This window comes from Argiope bruennichi, chromosome 1 (genome assembly GCF_947563725.1).
Source record: "Argiope bruennichi chromosome 1, qqArgBrue1.1, whole genome shotgun sequence".
Classification (NCBI taxonomy): Eukaryota; Metazoa; Arthropoda; class Arachnida; order Araneae; family Araneidae; genus Argiope; species Argiope bruennichi.
Genome location: NC_079151.1, coordinates 8,622,523 through 8,649,574, shown reverse-complemented (window position 1 = coordinate 8,649,574; position 27,052 = coordinate 8,622,523). Strand labels below are relative to the sequence as shown.

General features: G+C 28.0%; 1 protein-coding gene across 2 annotated transcripts in view; it reads right to left on the bottom strand.

Annotated features, from left to right (window-relative positions):
• Positions 1–26,812, bottom strand: part of LOC129954800 (U4/U6.U5 tri-snRNP-associated protein 2-like) — a 62,653-nt gene extending 35,841 nt beyond the window's left edge. The window contains exons 1-6 of one of the 2 annotated variants that reach the window (XM_056068175.1): positions 26,648–26,812; positions 16,085–16,139; positions 13,138–13,232; positions 7,136–7,272; positions 6,958–7,054; positions 2,977–3,032 (exon numbers count right to left, since the gene is read on the bottom strand). In XM_056068175.1, coding sequence (XP_055924150.1) covers positions 2,977–3,032; positions 6,958–7,054; positions 7,136–7,272; positions 13,138–13,232; positions 16,085–16,139; positions 26,648–26,726 — 519 coding nt within the window. In that variant the 5' untranslated portion in view covers positions 26,727–26,812. The remainder of the gene's footprint in view (positions 1–2,976; positions 3,033–6,957; positions 7,055–7,135; positions 7,273–13,137; positions 13,233–16,084; positions 16,140–26,647) is intronic. The other variant, XM_056068184.1, reaches the window with a different exon arrangement.
• Between the last annotated feature and the right edge of the window lie 240 nt (positions 26,813–27,052).

Genomic DNA, 27,052 nt, shown 5'->3' with positions numbered 1-27,052 from the left:
TTTGAACTACAGATTATTCAGATGACGTGCTTTATATTTATTAATGAAAAAAAAAATAGTACAGAAATTTACCAATAGATGGCGCTGTAATACAAATGGCATTTATTTGCATATATTGAAAATATGAAACATAATTTGCGTTACAGCGCATGCCTATTACCATTTTTCTTTGGATAAAAAGAAGACGGATTCAGCACGAACGTTAGTTTCTTCTCTGTTCGTCATGCCTATGTTGCAAGAAAAAGCGCTACTGGTTAAATTGTTCTACCAGAACCAACAAAACTCCGTTGCAGTTCGAAAGGAATTTCGTCGTATGAAGCAAATACGAAGAGGTCGAATGTCTCCCGGTACCCTATGCAAGATAATGCAGAAATTTGAAAAAACTGGGCAACATGGCATTCTTCCAGGTAGAGGACGAAAAAAAAAAATATCCCATCTTCCAGTGTCGAAAATGTTGCGACCTCGCTCGTTGAAGTTAGCAATCAGTCGCCGCATAATAGTGTGAGTTTGCCAGTTGTTTCCCGTATTCTGGATATGCCGTATTCAATTGTATGAAAAATCGTACGGCAGATTTTGCATTTTTATCCACACAAAATCAAGTCTGCACACTTGCTGCAGGACGGGGACTTAGAGGTCAGTTAAACTTTTGCACTTCAGTTCCTTGCTCTAATGGTGGTTGACACAACTAGGCCATGGAACATTCTGTGGAGTGATGAGCACCACTTTTGGCTAAGATAACATGCATAACTGTCGAATTTGGGCATAGGAAAACACTCATGTTATCCAGGATCAACCCTTGTATCTTGAAAAAGTGAAAGTATTGTGTGGTTTTACAGCTACTTTTATCGTTGGGACGTATTTCTTTGAAAAGATAACTTCAAATGTACCGTCACAGGACAACGGTACTATAATATGCTGAGGGATTTTGTAATTCCAACTCTTTTACAACATGGATGCTTTCAAGACCTTATTTTCATGCAGGATGGTACACCACTTCATATTGATCGTCGTGTAAAGCGATTGTTAATACAGCATTTCACAGAAGCACGAGTTATCAGCCGTTATTTCCCAACAGCATGGCCTCTTCGCTTCCCGGACATTACCCCTTACGACTTTTTGGTTGTGGGGCTATTTGAAGGACAAAGGCTATTCAAAGGCCATCCTCTCTATCAGACCTGAAGGACAAATTCGATGCCATATTCTTATTATTCCGGTAGACTCACTCCGGTCATCTATAGAAAATATAGTTCACCAATTAGAGCATATTGTTGGAAATAAAGGAGGACATATTGAGCAATTTTAATTTTACTTTATTTAAAAATTATAAACCATATAAAATGGTCTTATGTGTATTACAACGCCACTTACCGAAGAATTTTTGTACTAATTTTTTCTTATTTAATAAATGTAAAGCGCATCATCTTAATAATCTATAGTTCAAATTTTATCTCATTTGGATCAATGGAGCGCATTTTTTGGCAACAAAGACCGTTATCCCCTAATGCCAAAAGAGTTCATTCATAGATGTTAAAAGACTTCAGAGATTAGAGAAGAATGCCGAAGACACTGCTTATTAGAAATCGCTTTTTGAATAAACATTTTGAATGAAGAACAAGATTGAGATCAATATTAAGCTTTGCAAAAAGATTTGACCTAAGAGTTGCGTATTTGAAACAAAACAAACAAAAAAAAAAAAAAAAAAAAAAAAAAAAATGATATGTTCAGTTTTATTCTCATAATTACAAACATGGCAGTGAGGATAACTGTGTCCGGGTTAAAAGACGTGCAGTTATGATATCTTTTTTTTCTATTTTTGAGCCATGGATTAAGGGAAAACATGGTGGGAACATCACTAATAAAATTTTGATATTCGCTATTTTTAAGAATATGATTCGTTTTTTTTGTAGTGAGGTTTCCTGATAATGAGAAATTAAATCCTCTGAAGCAATCCACTCCAGCAATGTGTGCGACTCCGTGATCATTTTTGCGAGTATGTCCATCTTTTCATTCCAATGTATCTGTGAATGCCCTGGAGACCACACCAAACATATTCTCTGATTTAATTTTCTCCTGGCTTGAATTTTGCCAGCTAACCTGTGAATGACTTTTAGAGATTTGATTGTAAGGCATTTTAAAGCTTGAAGGGCCGAATAGCTGTCTGTCAACAAAAGCAGATTTTTTTTTGTAACTGAAAGTTTATCCAGAGCTTGACAAAGTGCCAAGGTTTCCGCTGTAAATATTGAATCGATGATAGTATTTAACTTTATTTTTTAATTTGAACTTTTGTCAATATAATGGCAACTCATTGATAAAAGCTATTTTTTTTTTCCATGAACGCCTAACATGCTCGTGCAGGTTAAATTTTAATTTTATTTTGTGCAAAAAAAAAAAAAAAAAAAAAAACTTAATTTATGGGTTAAAATGTTGGCATTATTAAAAAGATAATTTTTTTAAATTTAACTTGATGTAAAAATTCTTTTTATCGATAATATTTTCAGAAGTAATCTCGAAAAAAACCACCGAATTTTCGCTTAATTTTTAATTAATTAAAATTCTAATTTAAAAAATTTTAAAAATCGTTCTAAAGTGCACATTTCCGCCCTCTAAGGCACATATGTGCCAAATTTGGTAACTGTAGGTTAAACGATCTGGCCTGCAGAGCGCCAACACATACACACATTGAGCTTTATTGTGAGTATAGATAAAGATAAAAATTTACTGCAATATTTAATGCAAATCTTCATATAATTTTAAAAATCATTCAAAATATGATTTATTTCACTATAAAAATTGTTATTTCAAACATAAAAATATTTCAGTTTTAACTTAAAATAAAATTACAAACTTTTTAAAAAAGCTTCATTTTATTTATGCAAACTTATCAATTCTATGAATCAATAAATTAAAAGCATTTATTTAAACCGATTTTAAGTATTTTGCAATATAAAAAAAATTAATTCAATTCCAAAATCTTACCTGTAAAATCACATTACAGTAATCATTAGCTTTTATATTGTTCAAACCAACAATTCCTGAAAGTAAAAAAAAGAAGACATTGAAATGAAATGCAAAAGTAAATTGAATCCTTTTATTTTAAAAGAATATAAAAGGACAAAGCATATAAAAGGATATAACATTTTAATAATCACATTTTCTTTCATCTCATTAGTTAAACCTTTTTTTTTCCCCTCCAACTTTCCTACTTCCCTAACATAAGAACCTCTACCATTATATATATTCCTTTTTAATGGATTTATACACATTTTATACTTTTAAAAGCATAATATAAATAGAAGTCCCTTTTAATTTGCATTTCACTTATGTATGAAAATTTCCACAGTAATAACCATTTAGAATAGAGAAAATTATGCACACAAGTTTGGGATAAGGTATTTGAACTGATTTTATAAAATTTGTTTTCTACCCCCCCCCCCCCCCCTTTTTTTTACACAATCTATATGTAAGGGCAGTCAACATATAATGATTACTTTCTTTCATCTCATTAGGTAACCTTGCTTTTTCTTTTTTCCCTTCTAACTTTCTTACACATAAGAGCCTCTACTATATAAATATATATACCTTTTTGATGGATTTATACATATTTTATATTTTTAAAAAGCATAATATAAATAGAAATTCCTTTTAATTTGCATTTCACTAATCTATGGAAAGTTCAACAGTAACAACCATTTTGGTTTATTATCTGGATCTGATATGAATTATTAAAATTAGAATAGAGAAAATAATGCGTACAAGTTTAGCATAAGATATTTGAACTGATTTTATAAAATTAGTTTTCTAACCTGTTTTTTTTTTAAAAAAAAAACACTCTATATGCAAGGGCAGTCAATATATAATGGCCATTGTAAAATTATTTGTAATGTTTAAATCATATCAATTCCAAAATATATTAGTGTTTAGGTTTAATTGCACTTTTAATCTTTGCACTATAAAGAGTCACATTTTAAAAAAGTCTGAAGGGTGCTCTTTAAAGAAGGTATACCACCATTTGATATTGGTTCAGTTTAAACACTGGCACTAGTTCTTCTTTCTGCAAAATATTGCACTCTTCGACAAGGATTTCATTGAATGATGCTAGTCATTCCTGTACATTTTCAGGCTGTAGTAATTGAAGGTCCTGCAACAGTTTTTAATAAGGTTTTTCTGTTTCTTCTATCTTTATTCTACATTCCTCAAAAGTACCTTAGCAGTATACAGAGTTGAGATGTGTACAATTAATAATTACCGCAAAGATGAAGTCAATTGTTCCTTACTGCTAACTAGCCACCTTTGGCGGTCAGCTGATTCACTAGGAGTAAAGTTTTCTAAAATTTTCAATTAAATAATTATGTATCTTGCTCTCTTAACAACTTCTTCAGCAAAATATATTTAAACTTAAAATATCGATAGTCACATAACTCATATTATTATAGAAGCCTTATGATAATTTGTTCATTGTACTATATATTTCTCTAATTTTCAATCAGCTGTCATGGAATTATGTGGAAAATATCACATTTTATATTTATTCCATAATATTACGCTTTCATTTAAACAAGTGCTGAACATCACACTTTCCTCAGTTTAGTTTGCAATAAGAGTTACTTTAATCATTCAGTTTGAGTTTTTGTCAAAGTACGAAAGCGCATTAATACATTCTTAGCATGCTCTTGTAGGTTAAATTTTATTTTCATTCAGATCATTCTAACAGTACTAAACAATATGCAAGTCTATTACTAAAGATTTACAAATTAATCATTGCACCTGGATTTAAATGGATATCCTATACATATTAAATCATGTTTACCTTAAATGAAGCTGATTTATAGAATTAATAATATAGATATTGCAAACGATCATGAAAACCTTTACCTTGCATTTATTTTTTTAGAAAATATCTTATTTCCTATTCATTCTATTTACAGTCACACGCTGAAAATTACATTTTTCTATCTTAATTTGAAGTAGTAATTAACTTATTTTTTTAATCAAAGCTTTTGTAAATGTGATGGCAACATGTTGATAAAAGCTAATGCCATGCTCATGCAGATTAATCTTTTTTTTTTTTTTTTTATTTTGTGCAAAATGAATTGTTAAAAAATATGCTTAAATTAATTTTTAAAAATTCATTAAAATGGAAATTTAATTTATAGATTAAAACATTAGTATCATTGAAAAGATAACTTTTTAAACTTCAATATGATGCAAAAAATCAATTTTGTGCTGTAATATTTTCGGAAGTTATAGCGGAAAAACATCGAAATTTCGCTTGATTTTGAATTAATTAAAAATTCAGAAAAATCACTCTGAGATGGACATTTTCGACCTCTTAGGTATGAATATATATTATGTTAACCATTATTAATAACAATAAAAAGAGAAAATAAGAATGTGAAATTAATTCTTTTATATAATGTACATATAAAAGAATTAAATAATACTTTTGTGGAATATTGTTTAACAGAATCATAAATTTTGGATTAGTTTATCAATTAATATTAATACAACAAGTTTAAATTAAAAAGATTTTGAAGCAGCTGAAAAATAAAAGTAAGATGCTAATTCTCTAGAAACATAAATAACACTATGCTATTGGTTTGCATTTTCAAGTTTCCATCAAACGATACTTAAAATCATTTTTAAGAATTTTTAAAAATATTTTAACACAAACATACGAAAAACAGAAAATAATATTTGTAAGTTTTTGTTTCATCTTTTAAATAATATTTTGTAAATAGATAATATTTTGTAAATATCTAATGACATTGCTTTGCTATTTTATTCAATAATATTTCATTAACTGATATATTTCATGCAATACAAATTTTGTAATTTGTACAAAATTTTGCTTCTGTTTCTCCCTTTCCCCTTCATTAATTAAAGATTTCACAAAACATCTCTAAAACTTCTGGATCACTATGATTTGGACTGTAAATAACTCTTATAAATTTTCCCCAGAAAATTTATTGATGCTATTTTAATTATTTCACTATATTAATATTTGGAATAATATAGTAATACAATATTACTCCTTTTTTAAACATTTCAAAGGGCCAGAGGAATAATGATGCAAAATACAAGAAAATATAAACTACAGGAAACAATTTAAATTGCTTAAAACTTACATGAATGTACAGTAATATTCTATTTGTAATTTATTGCATATAATTATCCTTTATAAAAGGACACAGAACTGAACAATCAATTGTTGACTGATTGACATGGCACACAGATTAGGAATTTCTCTTAAAATGTAGAAGGTTCGTAAGGATATTAATAAGTAGACCATTACTATGAAAATGATATAATGGTTGTTAAATAAAATTCTCAAGAATTAAAGGATAACTAAATAGCAATACTTAAGTGTAAAACAGGATGTGTGCATTATTATTCAAGGCAAGTTGCTGTTACAAGATAAATTGTGCCAAAATTGAAAATCTAAAAAATACTTATGATTTTATTTCAATTTTAAGACTAAGAATTAAACAAGGAACTAAAAATGGCATGAATAGTTAAAATCTAATAGTATATTCTATTGTATTGTATTTTAAAAATGGAAATATGATTTTAAAAAAGAAGGGAGGTATCCAACTAAAAATAGTATATCAGAAATGTCAGAATCAAAATATTGGATTCTGGGTTAAATAGTTTAAATGTCCATACAACCGTAAGATGGCTGAGGTTCCGAAAAATACAGCTGTAGATAGATTGAAAGACCATTCCATAATTCAATTAAAATGACATATTAGCAATTTTAAGAAGCATTTTTTACCATAGACAAAAATACCCTTCCCCTCTTAAATGTCACTGATTTATCTAATCTTGTAAACACCATTTTCGAATATAGACCTGCATATCAGTAAATGAAAGTATATGTATGAAGTTCAAAGATATATTTTGAGGCAGTATCTATCATCTCATAACAATATCTAAATAAAAGTTTTATATAGATTTTACCTGGCATATATGTCATTCCATTATAAGCTCGAGAGAGTTTATCATTCTGGTCCAGAGCAGCGATTTCTTCTTTAGTAAAAGTTGGTTTCAGCACATACTGCAAAACACAAGCACAAATATGACAAAGAGAACAAACATTCAAGGTTGATTTTCTAATTGCGATTTTAAAATGCATTACCGTGATATCGTCAAGAGAGGAATCAATGATTTCATAATTGTCAGGAATGCAGTAGAATCGCAGTGTCTGTAGATTAAGAAATACATGGTGTCCTGCCTGGACACTGTGCATATAAGCATGAGTGTTTGGTCCTCGTCCTGAAAGAGTTGAAATTTTAGAAAATAAAACTCTATGAATTATTGCAGTGTTGAAATAAAAAACAAGCTCTCAAAATACTACTAATATAGGAATTTATTATTAAACTATCTCAAAACTTCTATGATAATCTAAATGACATTAAAAATCTGATTATCAAGCAAAAGCCCAAGATCTATTTTATTTAACTCTACTTAACCCATCCCCATCTTAACGATCACATTTCACATGCTTATTCTACTGACAGATCTTTCTACTATTACAAAAATAAACATATACCAAGGGATGTAAATGAAGGCCCCAATCAAAGTCTAACATACTCCACTAACCTTTCATCATTCTGCTGTTGTTTACATCGGCTTAGTTAACCACAGCCTTTCACATCTGCTGTTCCATTGTAAGCCAAATTTACATGTTACTGTCACTGTTTTGGGGGGTGATGAATATGCATTCATTCTACTAAAATGTTGGGTATCATCACTCCTCTTGACTAGATGCAAGCAGTGTATCGGTCAAATAACTATTCCATTTTGTGCTTACCAGCTATCAGCAGATTAATGTTTTTTAGTTTAGAATCTTGTCTTTCTTTTCTTGTTAGTGGAATATCTTTAGCTATTGTACTGTGTTGCTTTGTGATTATCCTTCTGCTTACAGTTGAAGCATTTAATTTTGAAGATATTAGCCTCTTTGTGAGATTTTGTTTTGCCAGTATCTCTGGAGAAATGATACGTTTTCCTATGCTTGTAATGACTTGATGTAAAAACACAAGATGGGCTTCATTTTCCTCTATTATTTTTATATGGAGAACCTCATCCTGTGATTCAACTGAGCGTCAGAAATTTTTGAAACTCTATGGTCACCTGTTACATCAATATTATCAACAATAAATCTTCTTTGACTTTTATTTCTATTTCAGGTAGTTATTCCACCATATAAAAGAATTTCTTTACATGCTTTCGAACCTATTCATCAGTTTCATTGTTCAATATTTTATCAGGTTCAATATATTATCCGGGAAAAATAAGAATTAAAAAAAAAATTCGATTATACAATTACATGCAACAAAATAAACGAGTTATATATTAAATAAGTAAGTATACAATTTTAAATATACACTGAAGTGCCAAAAAAACTGGTACACCAATCTAATATCCTGTATAGCCCCCATGAGCATGCAAAAGTGTCGCTACACAGTGTGGCATAGAGTCAACTAATTTGTGAAGATATTTTGTAGACCGTTCACACCACAATTACTGCAAGGCAGTCTACAATCCCATGGGATTGCGAGGTGGTGGAGATCTCTAAGGACAGCACATTGCAAAATATACTCGACAATGTTCATACCAGGGGAATTAGGTGGCCAAGAGAGGAAGCGAAATTCAGAAAAGTACTCCTCAAGCCACTCGGTAGCTACTGTAGACCTGTGGGATGGCGCATTATCCTGTTGGAATTGTTCACGTTCTTTGGAATGCACATAGGACATGAATGGATGCAGGTGGTCAAAAAAGATGTTAACGTACCACTGACCTGTCATGGTCGAGTCTAGACGTATCAACGGCCCCATTGTATGCCAACTGCACAAACCCCATGCCATCACAGAGCCTCCACCGTCTTGAACAGTTCCTTGTAGGCATGAGGGATCCATGGGGTTTTCTCCCCATCCGTATATGGTCATCCTCCCGCTACAATTGGAAAAATGACTCTTCAGACCACACAATGTTTCTCTAATCATTAAGAGTCCAATGATGGTGTTGGCAAGTCCAGGCAAGGCGTAGAGCTTTGTACCATTGAGCCAACAATTGTACACTAGATGGCCTGTGGTTGTGAAAGCCCATATTAATTAAAATACGTTGCACAGTGCGTACGCTGACACTTGTTGATGGGCCTGCATTCAAATCCGAAGTAATTTGAGGAAGTGTCGAACATCGATCTCGTGTAACGATTCTTTTCAACCGTTGATGATCCTGTTTTGTCAGTCTTTTTCCTGCACCGCTGTTGGAGATTTGAAGTTTAACCGTAAACCGGATATTCGTAGTAGACCCTTGAAATGGTCGTGCACGAAAATTCAAATTTCATAGCTACTTCGAAAATGTGGTGCCCCATCTCTCATGCGCCGATGATTAGTCCCCACTGAAAATCATTTAAAGTTCGATAACATGCTATTTTAACAGCAAGAATCATTGCAATAACCTCCTCAGATACTCGTTGTCTTATGTATGGCACTGTCGACCGCATCGTGTTACGCTGATTGGTTGAACATCTCCATTATTTGCATATGACCTACTATACCAGTTTTTCTGGCTCTTCAATGTAAAATACCATTGAATAATTGATAAATGTATTTCAACAATGAAACTAAATCACTTAAAATGTTTTTTATGCATTCTGTTAGTAAGAATTTATTAAAGCAATTTGATTGCATATCTGAAATTATTTCATTACACTACAACTAGTAATAAGAAAAGTTATTATATCATTACTTCATTAACATTTCAGATCACTACATGGTGAGGAGGAGAAAGTTACAAAATATTTTTTTCATTTTAGAAGTTTTTTTCAAAAGTGTCCAATTTGTTTGATTTTCTTGATAACAAACTTTCCTTAGCCATTAGATTTTGATAGTAATGAAAAATTTCTGGCTTGCTGAAAAAGTGCTTTAGCTTTATATTCTTTGAATTTCAACAATTTCCTTTGCTAAAAGAAACTTTATTTTCCATAAAAATATCAAGAAAGAAGATTATTACTTCATTTATGTCATTATCAGCTATTTCTTTAGCCATAATAATAAAATAAAAATATTCTATACATTGCTCTTAGAATAATATCTACTTTCCATTCAGTAGATTTACGTTCATACTGAAACGCTCAATGGATTATGTGTAGTCCATAAGTACCTAGATCTAAAATTTTAGTCATTTTCGCTCAGAAGTACTTCTTTGAAATGTTAAAAAATTTTTTAATTTACATTTGGTCCAAACATATTAATTTGCAAAAGTAACTGTAGTCCAAATTTGATACAGTGTCTTTAAAATTCTCAAACAATTCTTGAGCAGTAGTATGCTTTAAAAATATTGTATTCCAATATCTAGTGAAGATCGTATTAATTTATTCACATAAGCATCATACAATAAAATCTATTTGGTATTTTTGTGAAATGCGGTTCAAAGCATATTACAAATTTTTTATTCTTTAAAGATTTTTTAAGGGATTGGTGCTAATCTGTAACAAATAGTGAACATTTTTGAACATCCTAAAGTACACTTTTTGGTTATTTCATTATCATTGAACATATAAGAGTACAGCTTTAAATGTTCGTTCTTGCACTAAAAAGTTCGAAATCGGCTCATTTTCGGACTTTTACATGTTCTCTTCTCCAGTATTTTTATGTACGAAGTCCAATATAAATTATGATTTTTTGAATTAGCATGCAATTTTGTAGGTTTTCCTCCTTTGGCATGACTAATATGCACCTGTTTTCCCATATTTATTTTCTTAAAAGTGTTTTTATGAAACTTTTCTAACTCATTCAGCAAAGACAAAATTCATATTTTTATATATCTGTATTAAATATGGATTTTGAGAAGCTCATCGTTTAAAAAAAATCTCTAATCTACACTGAATAAGTATAAGCCAAAGATATTTTATTCTCTCACGCAGTTACAGCAGTCTCATGATCCTCATTAGTTGCAATTCGAGAACCTCATGGAAAGAGAACAACTGTGTCTGAAATCAAAATTAATCTATACAGAAAAAAATGGGGAACAAGTAAAAAAGGTGAGAGTTTCTGCGATTATACAGTTGTTTCATTTTTGGTTCCAAGATGGGAATTTTTTTATATGTGGAGGAAAAAAAAAAAAAGAATTAAAAATAACTTAAAATTCCCTGTATTTTCCCATTGCCATGACAACCCTGATTACATTACAAATAAAAAAAGAATCTGATTATCAAAAAGGATTGATTAACTTTATTTGTTGGTTCTATAAATTTTCACAAATGATTCTCAACAGATAATGAATTTCAACAAAATCTGTTTATTTCTGCATGCATTCAATAGCATCGCTTCAGCTCTCTCTGCCTCTTACCTCGAACATTCAAGGTCGCAACAAAAAAGAAAACACAAATAAAGGCATAGGTGCCAGACAACTTCGGAGTCATAGCAATGATGCCATCTTTGGAGAAGGTATAATTATGCATCACATAATAAGGAATAACGACTATTTCAAAAATATTTTAATTAATTTTCAGAGGTACTGTAATTTTTTATACATAAAAAACATTCAAATATCCATCAAAATAAGTTTGAGCTGTAAAATGACAAAAACTTTTAAAAAATCTTGAAAAAGGCAAGACAGATATTGTTGTACTACCTCACAAAGAATTAATACCTCTATTAAAGATAGATAAAGACATCAAGATGCACTTAATACACAAAATAAAAAAAAATCTAAAAAAATTATTATTTATATTATTAAATATTTAAATTCTTAAATATATATACTAAATAAATTATATATTATTAAATTATTTTTTTTTCTTTTCATTTTTTAAAAATAATTTGATGATTAGATTTTGTCATACTGTCAGATCATAATCCAATGGTCATTTGATGCTGATGAAAATTTATGGTAAGATGAATTCTTTAAACCTGGATCTCCTCACAATAAGGAAAGGGAGTTCAAGGCTTGAAATACCATTAAATATGTACCCTGGTGCCTGCTATATCTGATAAGTGCTCCACACTGTTTTTGTGGGAAGAGATGCCAGCTCATCATCTGACTATGGTTCAAAATTGTAAGATTACTACAAAACCGCCAGCTGGTTACTTCAAAACAAGGCATAAATAATATTAAATTTGAAAATTTTTCAGCTAACTACCATTTTGATGACACTATTATTGATCAGAATAATTAAATAAAAAATGAAAAAAAAAATGTCCCAATAATTTATTTTAGCTCTTTGGATCAGATAATAATCAGACATATTATCTTAACTGCAAACAAATGCAAAATTTACAAACAAATAAAAAGCTCTTATTGCTCGTTATTTTGATGGTGTCCTAATTGACAAAGACTTGTAGCTTTCACAAACTGAATACACTTTGTACTATCCAACCTAATTTGATGGAAGGGCACAAACCATGTAATGAGAAGGCAAAATTTTTTGGAATTTAAGAAACGTTCATTTTCTACCCATCAATACCAACAAATAACCTTGTTTAATACCAAAATTTGTTTTTATTCGCATTTTCTGTTTTCTTAATATAAGAGAATATTGTATACATTCTGAGATAAGTTTTATAATGTCTAACTTAATAGAAAGGAAATATAAAATCATAAATAGTACACTAAAAATTCATTCAATTTTGAAATACTCAGAATAACTTAAATTTCATGCTTAGTTTCTACCAAATTTACACAATTTAATATTTTTTAGCTGTTCAATTTTTTTAGCTGTGCAAAAAAATCAAAAGTCTACTGTAATAACTACTTTTCTAGATGATAAATTAAAAAGAAAACAATTTCAATTGAAGTGATAACATCTAGACACACACAAAGTATATGTTATACCTCAGCTAATGTTTTATTTTTCCAATTGTAACATTTTTTACAACACATCATTGCAATCTTTATCGGTTAATTAATTTGATTTGTTATTCTTTCTTTACAATACAACACTATTTTCATAAAAATTGTTTTAAAATTTTTATAAATGTTAAGTGTTATTTATTCTTTTATTCAATGTTCCCGACTTAATTGAAATCGAACATTTTTTCCCTACTGTAAATTGTAAAAAGAAAATTATTTTTAGTTTATTCATTAAGTTTTAATAATTTTTTTAAAAAGTAAAAAAACAAACAATACATATACCTTGAAAATATTTTCCACAAACTAAACAAGCATATACGTTGATCCGAGAGATAGAGACGGAACAAAGTTTTTCAAAATCAAAATCCAGTACATTCCTGAAATCATTATAAAATATTAGGGTTAAAAAAAATTCTGTTACATTTTGATAATTTCTTTTTTGCAATAAAAAAATAATGTTATTCATGCACAAAATTTTCTATCACTGATTTTAAATTTTTAGTTGATATGCCTCAAAATAAAAATATTTTCAAATATAATTTCAACGTTATTATACAATATTATATATCCATTAAAATTAGTGCAACATCAGAACTTCAAATGTAGAAATGTTTCACATAAATTAAATATAAGAATACCATTTCTATTTCATTTAAATGTAGTTCTTATACCTTTCAAATTATTGTCTGAGTACAAATAGTTTATAATAATTTGTACTAAACAAATGTTAAATATTTTTGAATTTTTTTAAAAGCATAATGGCTATTATCTAGTGTTCATTTGAAGCCTTTTCTATCAATGCATAATTTTCATTGATAAACTTTTTTTCAAAAAAAATCTAAATAAAGATTCACTAAAATCCTTATATTTGTATTCAGAATCAAAATTTGAAGAATTTGTAAAAAAAATTATAAATTTCCATATCAAATCAATTACTGGTAGCATGTGGTGTAAACTATATCAAAGGAAATATATATGTATTCAGTAGTTAACATTAATATTAGCAGTTAACAGAATACCAATACATTTAAACAATTTTTTTAAAAACCTATTTTTAATGTGAAAATACTTTTATATAAGATACTACAATAACATTTTCATTATTATTATTATTATCTGCAGTTTTATTTTAAAATAAAATTAGGAAGTTAGTTGGACTAAACAATTTTTAAAATTCGCTGAAGCAACTTTTGTAATTTTTTGATAATTTTAAAAGTATTATACAAGGTTTAATGGAATGCTGTAAATGGTAGCTCAGACAAATAAATAAAATGATTATTAAAACCTCTTTTGATTAATATTAAATCCATTAAAATCTCCCAATTTCTCTCTTAGAATGTCTTAATTTGTTATATGTTTGAGTAAAATATGAAGAAAAAGACTATATACAAACTATTTTATTTCTAAAATAAGCTTTATGTATTTTAATAATAAAAATGAAAGTATGAGTGTGTGTGTGTACTGATGCTCAACAAGTCAGATCATTTGAGCTATAGCTACCAAATTTGGCATATACATACCTTGGAGGGTGTGCAGATGAACCTAAAAGCTATTCAATTAATTTAATCTTCAATTATTAATTTAATTAAGTTGGGTTTTGGCACTGTTCCATAATAAATTTTGAAAATGTTATCACAAAAAAGGGCATTTTTATATCATTTCGAAATTTAAAATACTCTCTTTTTAATGATGCCAATTTAACAGTCTGGCAAATTTTTGCTGAATTTTAGTATTTTTGAAATGATTTTTTCCGTCTACCTTCCAACAATAAATTACATTGTTGCCTTGAAATTCAAACTATTTTCATTATTTCAAATATTTAATTGCATGCTTTTCTTCCATTATTCAAAGCTAAAGTTGTTTATAAGATAATAGAAAAAGTGAAGTTCCAATATTGCAAAATTTAAAAGACAGATGAATTAGATAACTACATTTTTAATAGTACCATGATATTATTTGACCGGTGTCTATTAGAAAAGTTCATGTATGCAATGAACGTGGAACTTATGCAAGATAATTAAAATAAGACGAGTTTAATCTCAGACATTTTGACGGAATCATAAACATGAAGTTATAAAAAACAATTTACTTAAATTCAAATATAACATTCCTGGTGAACTAGGTGTTGTTTGAGGTATCTAATTTAATAAAACATTAATCATATTATGCATTTCAAACTAGTATAGAGACCACTAAGTAAATAAACACAGCTTAAGCAAAACTTGATGTTTTTAAATTGTGATTCTTAGAATTGCAATTCTTGATTTTTTTTTTTGTTTTGTTTCTTTTTTTACGAAATGTAACTACTTCAAAAAGAACCCAGGAAGAATTAATGATATGTACACAAGATATAACAGATGTGCTAAAGGGTCCTAGAGTAGCACCATCCTTTCAAAAATTTGTTTTTGCATTCATTTTCAATGGCCTGTGCACAGCAAAACATGGCTGTATAATTGAACATACAACTCTTTCTAACTGTTCCAAAGGTTCTTTATTATAAAAGGAACCAAGCATCAATTTTCTAACTTTTGCGATAAAGTGATTATTTTCTTAAAAATGATGAGACAAGATATTGCCCACAAGGTTACACAACAACAAAAGTCCTCTATTCGAGTACTCTTAATACTTATTTCTAAAAGCAAATATTTTTTTCCAGAAAAAGAATATTTTCTTTAAGCATTAGAATCAATGTCATTAATCTATGGCCACTACTGAAATGTGAAAAAGATTTCTTCCTGAAAGGAAAACTAGAAAAATGATTCCAACAATCAAAAATCCTAAATTTACCATCACAGTTTTTTTAGCTGTACAAATGAAATTAAAAAAAAAAAAAAAAAAAATGTGCCCCTTTTTTTTTTCAGATTTTTCATCCTGCACACATTTAAAATGTTTTTTTTTTTTTTTTTTTTTTTTATCTTTGAGAATTTTTAAATTAAAGACGCTTGATTAAGAGTCAATTTGCGCATTGAAAAAAATAACACTCAGCAGCTGGGATTCCATTATTATCATCATAGTACTATTTTATTATTATAACAGCGACTATTCAATGTGAATATTTGGTAATCAGCTATTGCTGAGAGTTTCAATAGCTAACAAATTGGAAAAAAAAACTATTATTCATATTATATTGTATTAAATATACATCCTCATATTATTTGTAACTAAAAAAAATGATTATAAAAAGTAGAAGAATCTATAAAAGTAAAAGTAAACTTATAATAAAAATTACCTGTTGATAGTATCTAAATAAGGACAATTCCTGCTTTTATCTTTTGGATTATTTTCTAAAAAGAGAAAAATATATGAACAATATAAAAGTGCTGAAACTTTAATAAATATGGCCAAGATTGATTATATAATGAATAACAAAATAATGACTATTTTAATTTTAGATTGCAGAAAAACAAAATTTTAAAATATTTCTTTCTTTTAAAATAAAGCTTTAGTTTTCTCTCCATTCTTTAAAATAAAAACTGCAAATGTTTTATCTTTCATTTTCTTTCCTGCATCCCAAATCCAGCATATTTCATATAATGCATCATAGATAAGTAAAGAGGATAAGAGAAATCTATAATTTCCATAATAAGTCAAGCTACTATCCTTCAAGCATTTTGTTGAGTTACCATATTCACAGTCAAAATAAATCAAAACAGTTTACAGAATTAATACCATTTTTTTCTCCAGATAAAAAGAAGACTGAAATATAAAAATAAAAACATTTGAGGTTTATTTATTTTTTAAGAATTAGATAATTTTTTATGCCTACTTAGCATATAATAAACAGACATAAGGTATAAAATTTAGATCTGCAGTGAGACAGGATATAAAAATTATGATGCTTAAAATAATACAGCAATTGGCAAAACCAATGAATCAGCATCCAGACACAATTTCTGTACTTATTTCACTATGTTTTATTACATATGAAAATTAATGACACCTAGATAAGTTATCAAATGTCATTTGTCCCCTCGGCTTTTATTTTCAACAGAAGTTGCAGAATGAAACTTAGACAGATCTCGCACCACAAAAATGGGAAAGAATTTACCATTATTTTCCCACTTTGCAAGCATAGTTAATCTAACAGAATATTCTACCAAAAAGCAATATTAATTTCAATTTGAACTCTCTTTTGTTTTTATAAGATGTACTTCATTAAATTTATCGACATGACTTTATTAACAATATTACTATAGCCAGAAAAGGCAATTAATATAAACCAGACTAATTTAGCCAGTTCAATCAACATTTTATCACAACAAAAGCATAAAAAAAACTTTTACCTATAATTACAATATTATAAGTAAAACTATATTATAAGTTTAATATTTAAAATTATAGTTGCATAATATATAGAGAGCATTCTGATTAGCTATCCTTCAAAGTGGCAAAATTGTCAAATCAGCTAAATCAGCCCAGTTATTGAGGTTGATAACTCAAAGTTGCTCTAGTGGTTAGGTCTAGTTCACTTGTTTTCCTTATTGCTTTAAATATTTAGATTGTTGTAAATAGTCTTCAGTTATCAAGAAATACTCTTTCCATTATTATGTCTTCATCTGTAATATAAAGCAAAAGTCAAAATTTAAAAATTCCTTTTCAATCTCTTTCTCAAGATAAAACCAAAATTTAAGCTATTTTTCAAATATGGGAATTTAATTCAGCTACAATGTCCATTTCACTTGTGTTCTGGATTATACATTTATAATTGATACCATCTCTAAGCAAAAGTGTTTTGATTCCAGCTACGTAAAGATTTATTGCATAAAGAGGACAGGTATCTCTCATATATTCTGACAATGGCAAAATCTCAATGTACTGAATATTTCTCTAAGATTATTAGATTAGATTAAAATTCAAGAGGAGTTTGTAGAACCATATTCATTGGTATATTCATCCATCTGCAAATCCATCTTAATTCCACTATGGTATGAAATATTGAATTAATATTACTTGTCATCCTTAAAGATTTATTGAAAAAAAAAAAAACATAGGATATTCTTCTTTAATTTATCACAAACTGTGTTTTATATGTGAATATGAAGTAGTGATGAATAATAGTCCATTAAATTATGTATCAGAATACAAAGCTCTCTTTCTATGATCTTGCAAAATATTTGTGTAAATTATGTATATGGTTTAAAACAAATTGTAATACATATATTATATATTGTTTTAAGACCAAGAGAAAGTATGAAACAAAGATGCAAAAATGAGTGTTGCAGCTTTCGGCAAACAGTTGCTTTTAAAAAACAAGACTAGACTGTAAAAGGAAATGTAATTTTAATTTGTACAGACAGCCACAATAAAACTTCTCAGTCATTTTTTCCAGACAAGGATAGTATGATCAGGATGGTAAAACAGTGGATGTGTGAATGTTATCTAGTGACACCAGTCCAATGCTAATACCCTAGAAAGATTGCAAATAATTGATTATGATACCCATATTACCTATCATAAACGAAAAGTTGGGAATGTGTATTGGTGTATTTTTCTCTCTAGAGATTGGTGACATTTTTTAATAAATTTCAACAATAAAATTATTATGTGAATACAATTTTAAAATTTAATTCCTATGACTATTGAGTTCACTAAATTTTTCAAGATGTTTCTTCATACAATTTTATACTCCAAAGTTCTAGATTCAATTTGGATTCCTAGATTTGAATTCTTTTTTTTAAACATAAATATTCACTTTTGATGAATCAAAGATCACTGATACATACCAAACCTGATACTTAGTTTATGATTTACTGGTGATTACTATAACATTTTGATACTACTACATAAACTTCTTATATTGGTACCAACTCTTACTGTACTAGTGCCAACCTTTAATACTAATGTTTACTTTGATATTTGCATTTGATATTGATACTATAATACCTTTTATGAAAATGCTTTATTTAGAATTTTGTTAGATAATAATAAGAACATATAGCAGGATACATACATATTATATATATATATATAGCCTTTATTTATGTTTGAATATTCTCTTCAAAATTTCAAAGAGGAAAGATGTTACATTCAAATTTTTTTCACAGCTAGTGAGGTACAGAAACTTGTGCAAACTTAAAAAAACATAAAAGACAAAATTGAAGTGTTACAAAATAATGAAATATTCCAGTTAACATTTTGATTATTTTTTTTTTATAAACGTGGCAGTCATTTTTTCTCTCCTATATATATGCAAAATTTAAATTGAAAAAAAAAAAACAAAACAGATGAATGTTTTAATGCTTTTTATTAGAATTTCCTAGATATAATCCAATTTTCAGCTTTTGTCAAAATTTCTTTATCAAGGCCATGGTAAAAGCAAACAGACAAACTGAGTAGATAAGCAAAAAGCAAAAAAGAATAAGCATGAGAAAGGATTTTGATCACATAAAGTTTCAGAAGAAATTTGCAGACCTCAGTGTTTTGATTCCAAGGGAAAATTAAAAGTATTTTCAATTCTGAAGTTAAAATTACAATGAAGATGGAGTTAAATCAATTAGAAAATTATTTTAAGACCATAACTAATTTGAAATTATATCATATATAATATATTTATGTTGTGAAGAAAATAAAGGAAAAAATTTTTCAAACAGATTCTATAATGATTCAGACAGGAGGTTTCTTACTTTACTTTTCTTTAAACACAGACAAATAACATTCTTTTTAACTTCTAATTTAACCCATTTGCTACACAAGAAAAATAATAGCTGTGGTTGCCACCAATCCTATAACAATTTTTACAGAATCAATCATTATTTATCTTGCATCCATCTATATTAAAATGTGGCACTCATTATTATAAAATTGCTTTTTGTTTTTATCTCATGGTTAAAACTTCTGCATTTAATGAAGCAGAGTGCATTAATTATGGCAACAAGAAATGGGGAGTTCAAAAGATTAAAAAAATGACTAACCATTTCTTCAGTATTTAAAATAAAGCAGATTTAACTTGAGATATCTAAAATCATAAAAGCTCAAGTATACCAAATGCTCATCTTTTAAATAACAATAAAAATGGCATGAATTTAATTTTAGAATACATGAATGCAAATTTGTATAAATACACACATTTTCGGAATGACATTTTATGTTCACTGAATTGAAATTAAATATTCTAATCAAGCAACAAAAAAAAAAAAAAAAAAAAATGTTGATATTTAACAGTGGCAATTTAAATAAAAAGTAAATAACATATGTAAAGATACAGAAATAAACTATAATTTAGTATCTTTTTTTCTTAAAGAATTTCTCTACTTTTACCTATCAGATGTTTGTGTCTCAGTAATTTTTTTATTATAAGTTCCTAAAAATCATAAAAATATTTTACACAGTTAGTGCTTGTTATTAAAGGAAAATTTAGTTTTGGCAGAAAATTTAGTCATTCTAAATATATCCATTAAAAAAATCCAAAACCTGAAAGAAATTGCAAAACTGCTATGTCCATTCATGAAATATTACATAGTTTACAGAAGAAATAAATAAAAGGCATTTTTCACAGAGCCAAATTTTATCTTATTTGAAATCATAGACTTCTCAATTAAATCAATAAATTTAGCTCAGTTCCAAATAATTCTTTAGATAATATTTTTAGTACAAGAATACCTTAAATTGGAACCAAAAAGTTATGGGTTGGAGTTGAATTTAACTATATAATTATTGCATTTATGGGAACAAAAAGAAGGTTGAGACTTTCTTTTGCTACTTTAACATATAGATTTTTCAAGTATGGAAAGATGCTAGCAATTAATCATCGAAAATAGCATGCAAATAAAACCTTTCATCAGCAAAATTTGATGAATTCACTCATAGCATAAAGTTAATACACAGGAGCATTTTTTTTAATAACTATGTGTTCATTAGATTCAAAAATACCATCCACTATGATCCAAAAGGAATTCTAAAATAGGACAATTTCACTGACTCTTTAACTGGGAATAAAATCATACGTCATTCATTTTGCAATTTGTGCACTGTCTCTGTTTTCCACACAGCATGGGTTGGTCATATTATCCAAGAATTCTATTATACTATTCTAATAATCAATTCATTCTGAAGCATCGACATTTTTAACTAAATAAAAAGTATCTTTATTTCTTAAAATATGAACATGTGTTTTCATACAAATTTGAGTACAAACTATTATGAGGCTGTATTTTTTATTTTTTTATTTTACAAATAAAATTCAAAGAATAACAATTTTTAATATAAATTTATAGGTAAGGTATAGTAATGAAGAAATGACATCTACATAATATTAATATAAAAGCATGTTTACAAAATGCAAATACAATCTATTTGTATTTTAACTGCATACTGAAGATTAATCATCAAAGATTGCACATTACACTTTCATAACTAATGCTCACAGATAGCATGCAATTAATACACAAGTACCCTATTTCCAGAACTGTTCTTCAAGTATTTCAAATTCAAAAATAAATTTTCAAATTTTGATAGAAGAAATAACACTCACAGATATTACAGAAAACATTAAGTGTAGCAGAATAACATATTATGTAATCTAAAAGCTTTATTGTATTATATAAAAATTAACAAAATTAAAATCATCACATAACTAGATATTAAATAAATAGCCAAATTCCTAAGAGAAATAAATCTTTTATTAAAATTTTTTTTAAAAAAATTTAACTGCTCACTGAAGAGAAAAGATTAGTGAATATAAATTTTACAAATATTGATAAAAATTTGTAAGTGAAAGTCAATTATCAAACAGTTATCCTGTTGGTCAAAAGATAACAACCCTTCAAGCTGTAAAGGGATCGATCATATTCTCTTTTTCAGTATTTTTTCCCGAGACAAAACCTTCTAAATTTATATATTTTAACAATTAAAAATTTATATCAAAAATGTAATCAGCAGAATATATATCCTTAATTGTAATATAGGTTACATAATGAATAAAATTGATTCCTTGAACCCAATACTGGAAGGAAAAGTTGGATATTTTCTACAACCTACATCTTCTATAGCAAATATGGAGTCACTTTGATACACACTATTTTGAAAATTACCAACTGAATTGAAAACAGCAGATAGTATATGGGCCTCAAATGTCTCAAGATCTATAGATAGCATGTAGTAGTAGGTTGCCTCTCTCCTAGAAATGGAAGAATTTTAATTTGAATGGAAAGGATCAAAATGGCTCAACAGTACCATTCCAGAATAAGCGGTTGAATCCAACTACGTGTTTTAAATAATAAATAGAAAAAAGCAAACATTTTTCAGATTTCAGATAATTTTGGTTTACTAAAAAACAAATATATTATTTACTTAGTTACACAGCAAGTCAGTTTACAGTTGTCAAAGAACATAAAAATGAATGTGATATAGTCATTCATATATATAGGTAATTGCATTAATCATATAGTTAAAAAATATATGTGTATCAAATTTTCAAAAATATTTAACATAAGTCATCAACAATATGCAAGATTAAAAAATAACTGCACAAGAAGAAGAAGCGGGGGGAAAAAAAGCTTCATCAGCCTTTATTGTTTGGAATCACAAAATCAGCTTTGGCAGTGATATTTTAGATAAAGTATTTATTTATTTAAACTGGTGATTGAATACAATGAAAGAATGTTTAATAATATGTTAGTAATAAGATAATTAATACTTTGAGGGTTCTATTTTTAAGCAAAAATGAGAAAAAACAAACAGTTTATTTTCTTCCCATTCCTTCAAAATTCTTAGTTTTGATTTTTTTTTTTTTTTTTTTTTTTTTTTTAAGAATCAATGAAATTGCTTGTAGAAGAAAATAAAAATAATTTTAATTTATTCTTACAGCTTCAAAACAAGTTTAAATTAATAAGAATTTAATAACTATTTCAATGACATAATATTTAGAATTAATCTAATAGATTTTATTAAATAACAGAAACAGTGAAATAAAAGCTAATATAGAAGAATTAGGCAAAGCAATTCATCCTTGTGTAAAAATGACTTAGAAATATAAATACTTTGTTAAGCACAATTATTTTATGCTTTATTATTAAGCCCAATTATCTCCCAAATTGCAAATTTTTTCCACACAAATAAAAAAATTAATAGATAAATAAACAAAAAAAATGGCATTAAGCAACTTTAATTATATGATAGAAATTTTATAATATATATATAGTAATATAAAAGTTCAGTACTTTCACATGAATTTGAATAAAAGTATTCTGACAATCAGTTCTGCATTTATATGATTCTTCTATAAATATTTCTTCTTCTTTATATTTCAAAATATTTAAATATAAAGAAGAACTACAAATGTAATATATAAATTTACATCTGAGAATTGACATGATATGGTACAGATGTATTATATAAATTCTATTGGTTTGTTCTAGGTGCTTTCACAAGGTTGGCATATCTTTTAGTGGAATCAATTTAAAGAGTCACTCTCAGGTCCTTTTTTTCACTTTCAAGTGATAAAAAATGATAAACCAGAATTCTACTACCACAAATGTCTTTGTCAATGTTTCACCCACAACAAGTTAACCTTGCAAAAAAAAAAAAAAAAAAAAAAAAAAAAAAAAAATTCAAAGGATTTTTATTGTATTTTGACTGCCACCAAATGTATTTTAGCAACATGCTCATTTAGTAAACCCATTCAATTCTTCCTTTACTTAAGTAATAAAATTATAATACTTATGGTTTTTTCAGTAAATGTTTATCATTTCTTCGTTATCATATCTCATTTCTAGAAAAAATTACCAGAAATACACTTTCAAGTCAAATAAAGATTGTATTAACTAAATTATTAAAACAGTATGAGGGCGATTCTTACGTGATGAACGGGACATTTAATCAATAAATTTTATGTGTTTAAATTTATTGATGTGTTTAAATCAATAACATGTGTTTAATGTGTGACATGTGTTTAAATCAATAAATTTTACTGAAATTAAGGTAATTCAATGTTTTGAAAATTATGAGGTACAAGCCCTTAACTTGCACTTCAAAATGATATGCAATTTTTTTTCTACATTTAAAAATTATGCAAACAAAAAAATTAAAATGCATGCGTGATGCACGGGATTCACAAAAAATCAGAATTTCTGATCGTACTGGTATTAATATGTATTTGTGATGTTTCTTGGATTTACTGACTATAATTTTATTTTAATGAAAGAACAATCAGTAGGTTGATGTGGTACTCAATATTAAGTAAATATAAAATTTAATTAATAGTTTATGTTGATTTTTTGGCTGTGATGCATGGGACAAGTGTGATTTGTTTGCACACACCTGAGATTTATAACATTTCTCAATATATTTAGAGAATATATGACAGGTGAGATACTAATAATGTATAACATATGACTCTGAAACATTTTTGGATGAAGTGTTATGTAATAATACTAGGAATTCTCACTGTTGGCAAGGTCTTTGTAGTGATTGTTCTCATGGAGAAAAGATTGAAATCAGTGAACCAGATGAAAATACAGTTATATGGAAATATTGGGAGAAAAATGAAGGAGGCAAGTTAAGATGTAACGTGAAAGAAAGCTGCATTGGTGAAGTTGTGTCAAGCTTAAAAGAAACATTTTCTTTGTTTACTTCCCACTTAAATATTAGATGAATTCAAAATGAAGAATTTCAGAATAATAAAAGAAACCCTAATGTAAGAGTTCTTCAGCTAGACTTCACTATGAATTACAGCTGTGAATATCAGAATGAAATTCAAAGCGCTCTTTGGTCTAGAAACAACTGTGACTTTATTCACAACAGCTGCATTCTCTCAGGATATTTGCTCAACATTTTTAATTTGTTCCGATGCAAAAAAGAAAAAAATACAGTCAGAGCATTTGTTCAGTTGCTTTATTCTGAACTGGAACCCGATTCAGATGAAAATAAACGACTGGAAGAAGTGATTTGGACAGATGGTCCATCCTCTGAATTCAAGAATAAATTTATGGCTCTTTTTCTACAAGAACTTAGCCTTAAATACCAGAATTTAGCTGGAAATATTTTGCCACTTTCCATGGGAAGGGTGTTGTAGACGGTATAGGGGGAAGAGCAAAATCACTTGTTCGTCAAAAAGTTATGAGCGAGCAAACATCTTCTGACATTGTACAATCTGCTTCTGATTTTTACTACCTGGTAAAAGTTTTAATGCCTGCAACAAAAGTTTTATTTGTTGAAGAAAGAAATATTCCACGAAATAATGATGTATGGATTAATGCTGTGCCTATTTTGAACATTTTAAAGTGACACGGAATGAAATACACACGAAATGATGGACTATCCCTCTTCCTAAATGCAGCTAACCCAATTATGCATGAACAATCTCATAGTGATACCAACATAGAGATAGGAAACTGGATCTTGGTAAATTATGATGGTAAAGAATACCCTGGACTGGTAATTCAAATTATAGGTGCAGAAACTGAAGTATCTGTGATGACAAAGAGCACAAATGGTGCATATTGAAAATGGCCTAAACATGAAGACAAACTGTTCTACACACAGAATAACATAGTATAAAAGATAAAAGCTCCTGAAAATGTAAATTTACAAGGATACTACAGTTTTGCAGATTTATATTAAAGACAGATGATGTATGTTTTTGTAACAACAATCAATTAAATTGTATTTTTTAAAAACCTTTTTTTTTATCATTTAACATAAAAAAATATGTAAACACTAAAAATTTCTGAATGTCTTTTATTTTTTCCCTTTTTTAAATACTTATTTTAACATGAACAATGCACAGGAAAGGATGTGTGATGCACGGGACAAATTTAAAATGCTTATATTTTGAAATATTATTAATGTGAATTTGTTTTCATAATAGAATTTTTTTTCTTCTTAAAAGTACAAAGTAGATTAGAAATTATTTCTGTCTGAAAAAAAAATTAGTACTGCTAGTAAAACTTATAGCAGTTTTAATGTGATGCACGGGACATTCTTTAAGATATATCTAAAATCATGAACTACAATTTGAAAAAATTAAAATGAAAGTAATTTCCTTTTTAAACTAAATAAAAATATACCTGTAGCTACTTTGAAAAGCCAAAAATTGAATAAAAGTGTAGAATATTTGTTTACAGACATTATTGAAGTGTACATGTATGAATTCAAAAATTTTTCAATATTGTAAGCACTATTTTTGACCTCAATGAACATATAAAAACAAACTGTTTAAAAAGCAAAAAAAAAATACATGAATTAAATAGCTGAGACTGTGTGTTTGACTAATCTATAAACAATTTTTTTTTTGAAGGTATGGTATAAAATATATAAACGAGAAAGAAAGTTTTTTAAGTGAGTTTTGATGTGACAATCTATTAAAACACAATCGCAAGTATATGCACGTACAGATGGGCAACTGAAGACGAATGTCTCATTTATCTGCATACTTTAAAGGTCCCAAGGAGACTACAAGTAATCAACATTTGATTTCATAAAAAAACTATATTATATATATATTCATGCCTTATGAAAGATTAATGATACAGAAAGATCGTTATGCTGAAAATCTCCAAAAGAAATCTCAACAACAGCAATTAAAGAATCTAAAGAAAAAGAAATACAGCAATTTCATGAGCAAACATCTAAAATGTGTGTCAATCAAGAAAAAATAAGAAAGAATTATAAGCGGATTACAAATATTTACGCATGTATACTCCTTTTAAACGAACCATTATAAACAAACGGTGTACAAAGCACTAATAAATAAAAAAATTCTGTTGAGAATTTAGTTAAATCAAAGCATTGTTTTGTCCATTTCAAAATATTTAACGAAGTACTATATATTATATAAATGTTGCAAGTAACTTACGATTAACCTTTTTAGAAGCAGGAGCAATTTCTTCTAAAGATTTACGTTTCAAAGGTTCAACACTGACGGATTCAGACATACTTAATACAAATTAGAAGTGTTTAAAAAATTGAGCCTCTTAATACAAACAAAAACAGATGAGAAAGAAACCCACAGTTATAGTGAATGTACAGAGGAGGAACGAGTCGAAACAAACAGATCTAAGTGAGCGAACTGATCCAATTGTTATTATCTGAAAATGTTCGGCAGGAGAAGTACTGCGTGGATCTAGCTATTTTCATTCGAGAACGATTGAGTGAAACTTGCTATACTCGATTGCAAAAAAAAACACACTCAAAATTGCAGTTTGTCTTGTCTACAGAAATGAGTGAAAACGAAGTTGGTATAGGGGATAACGACCTTTGT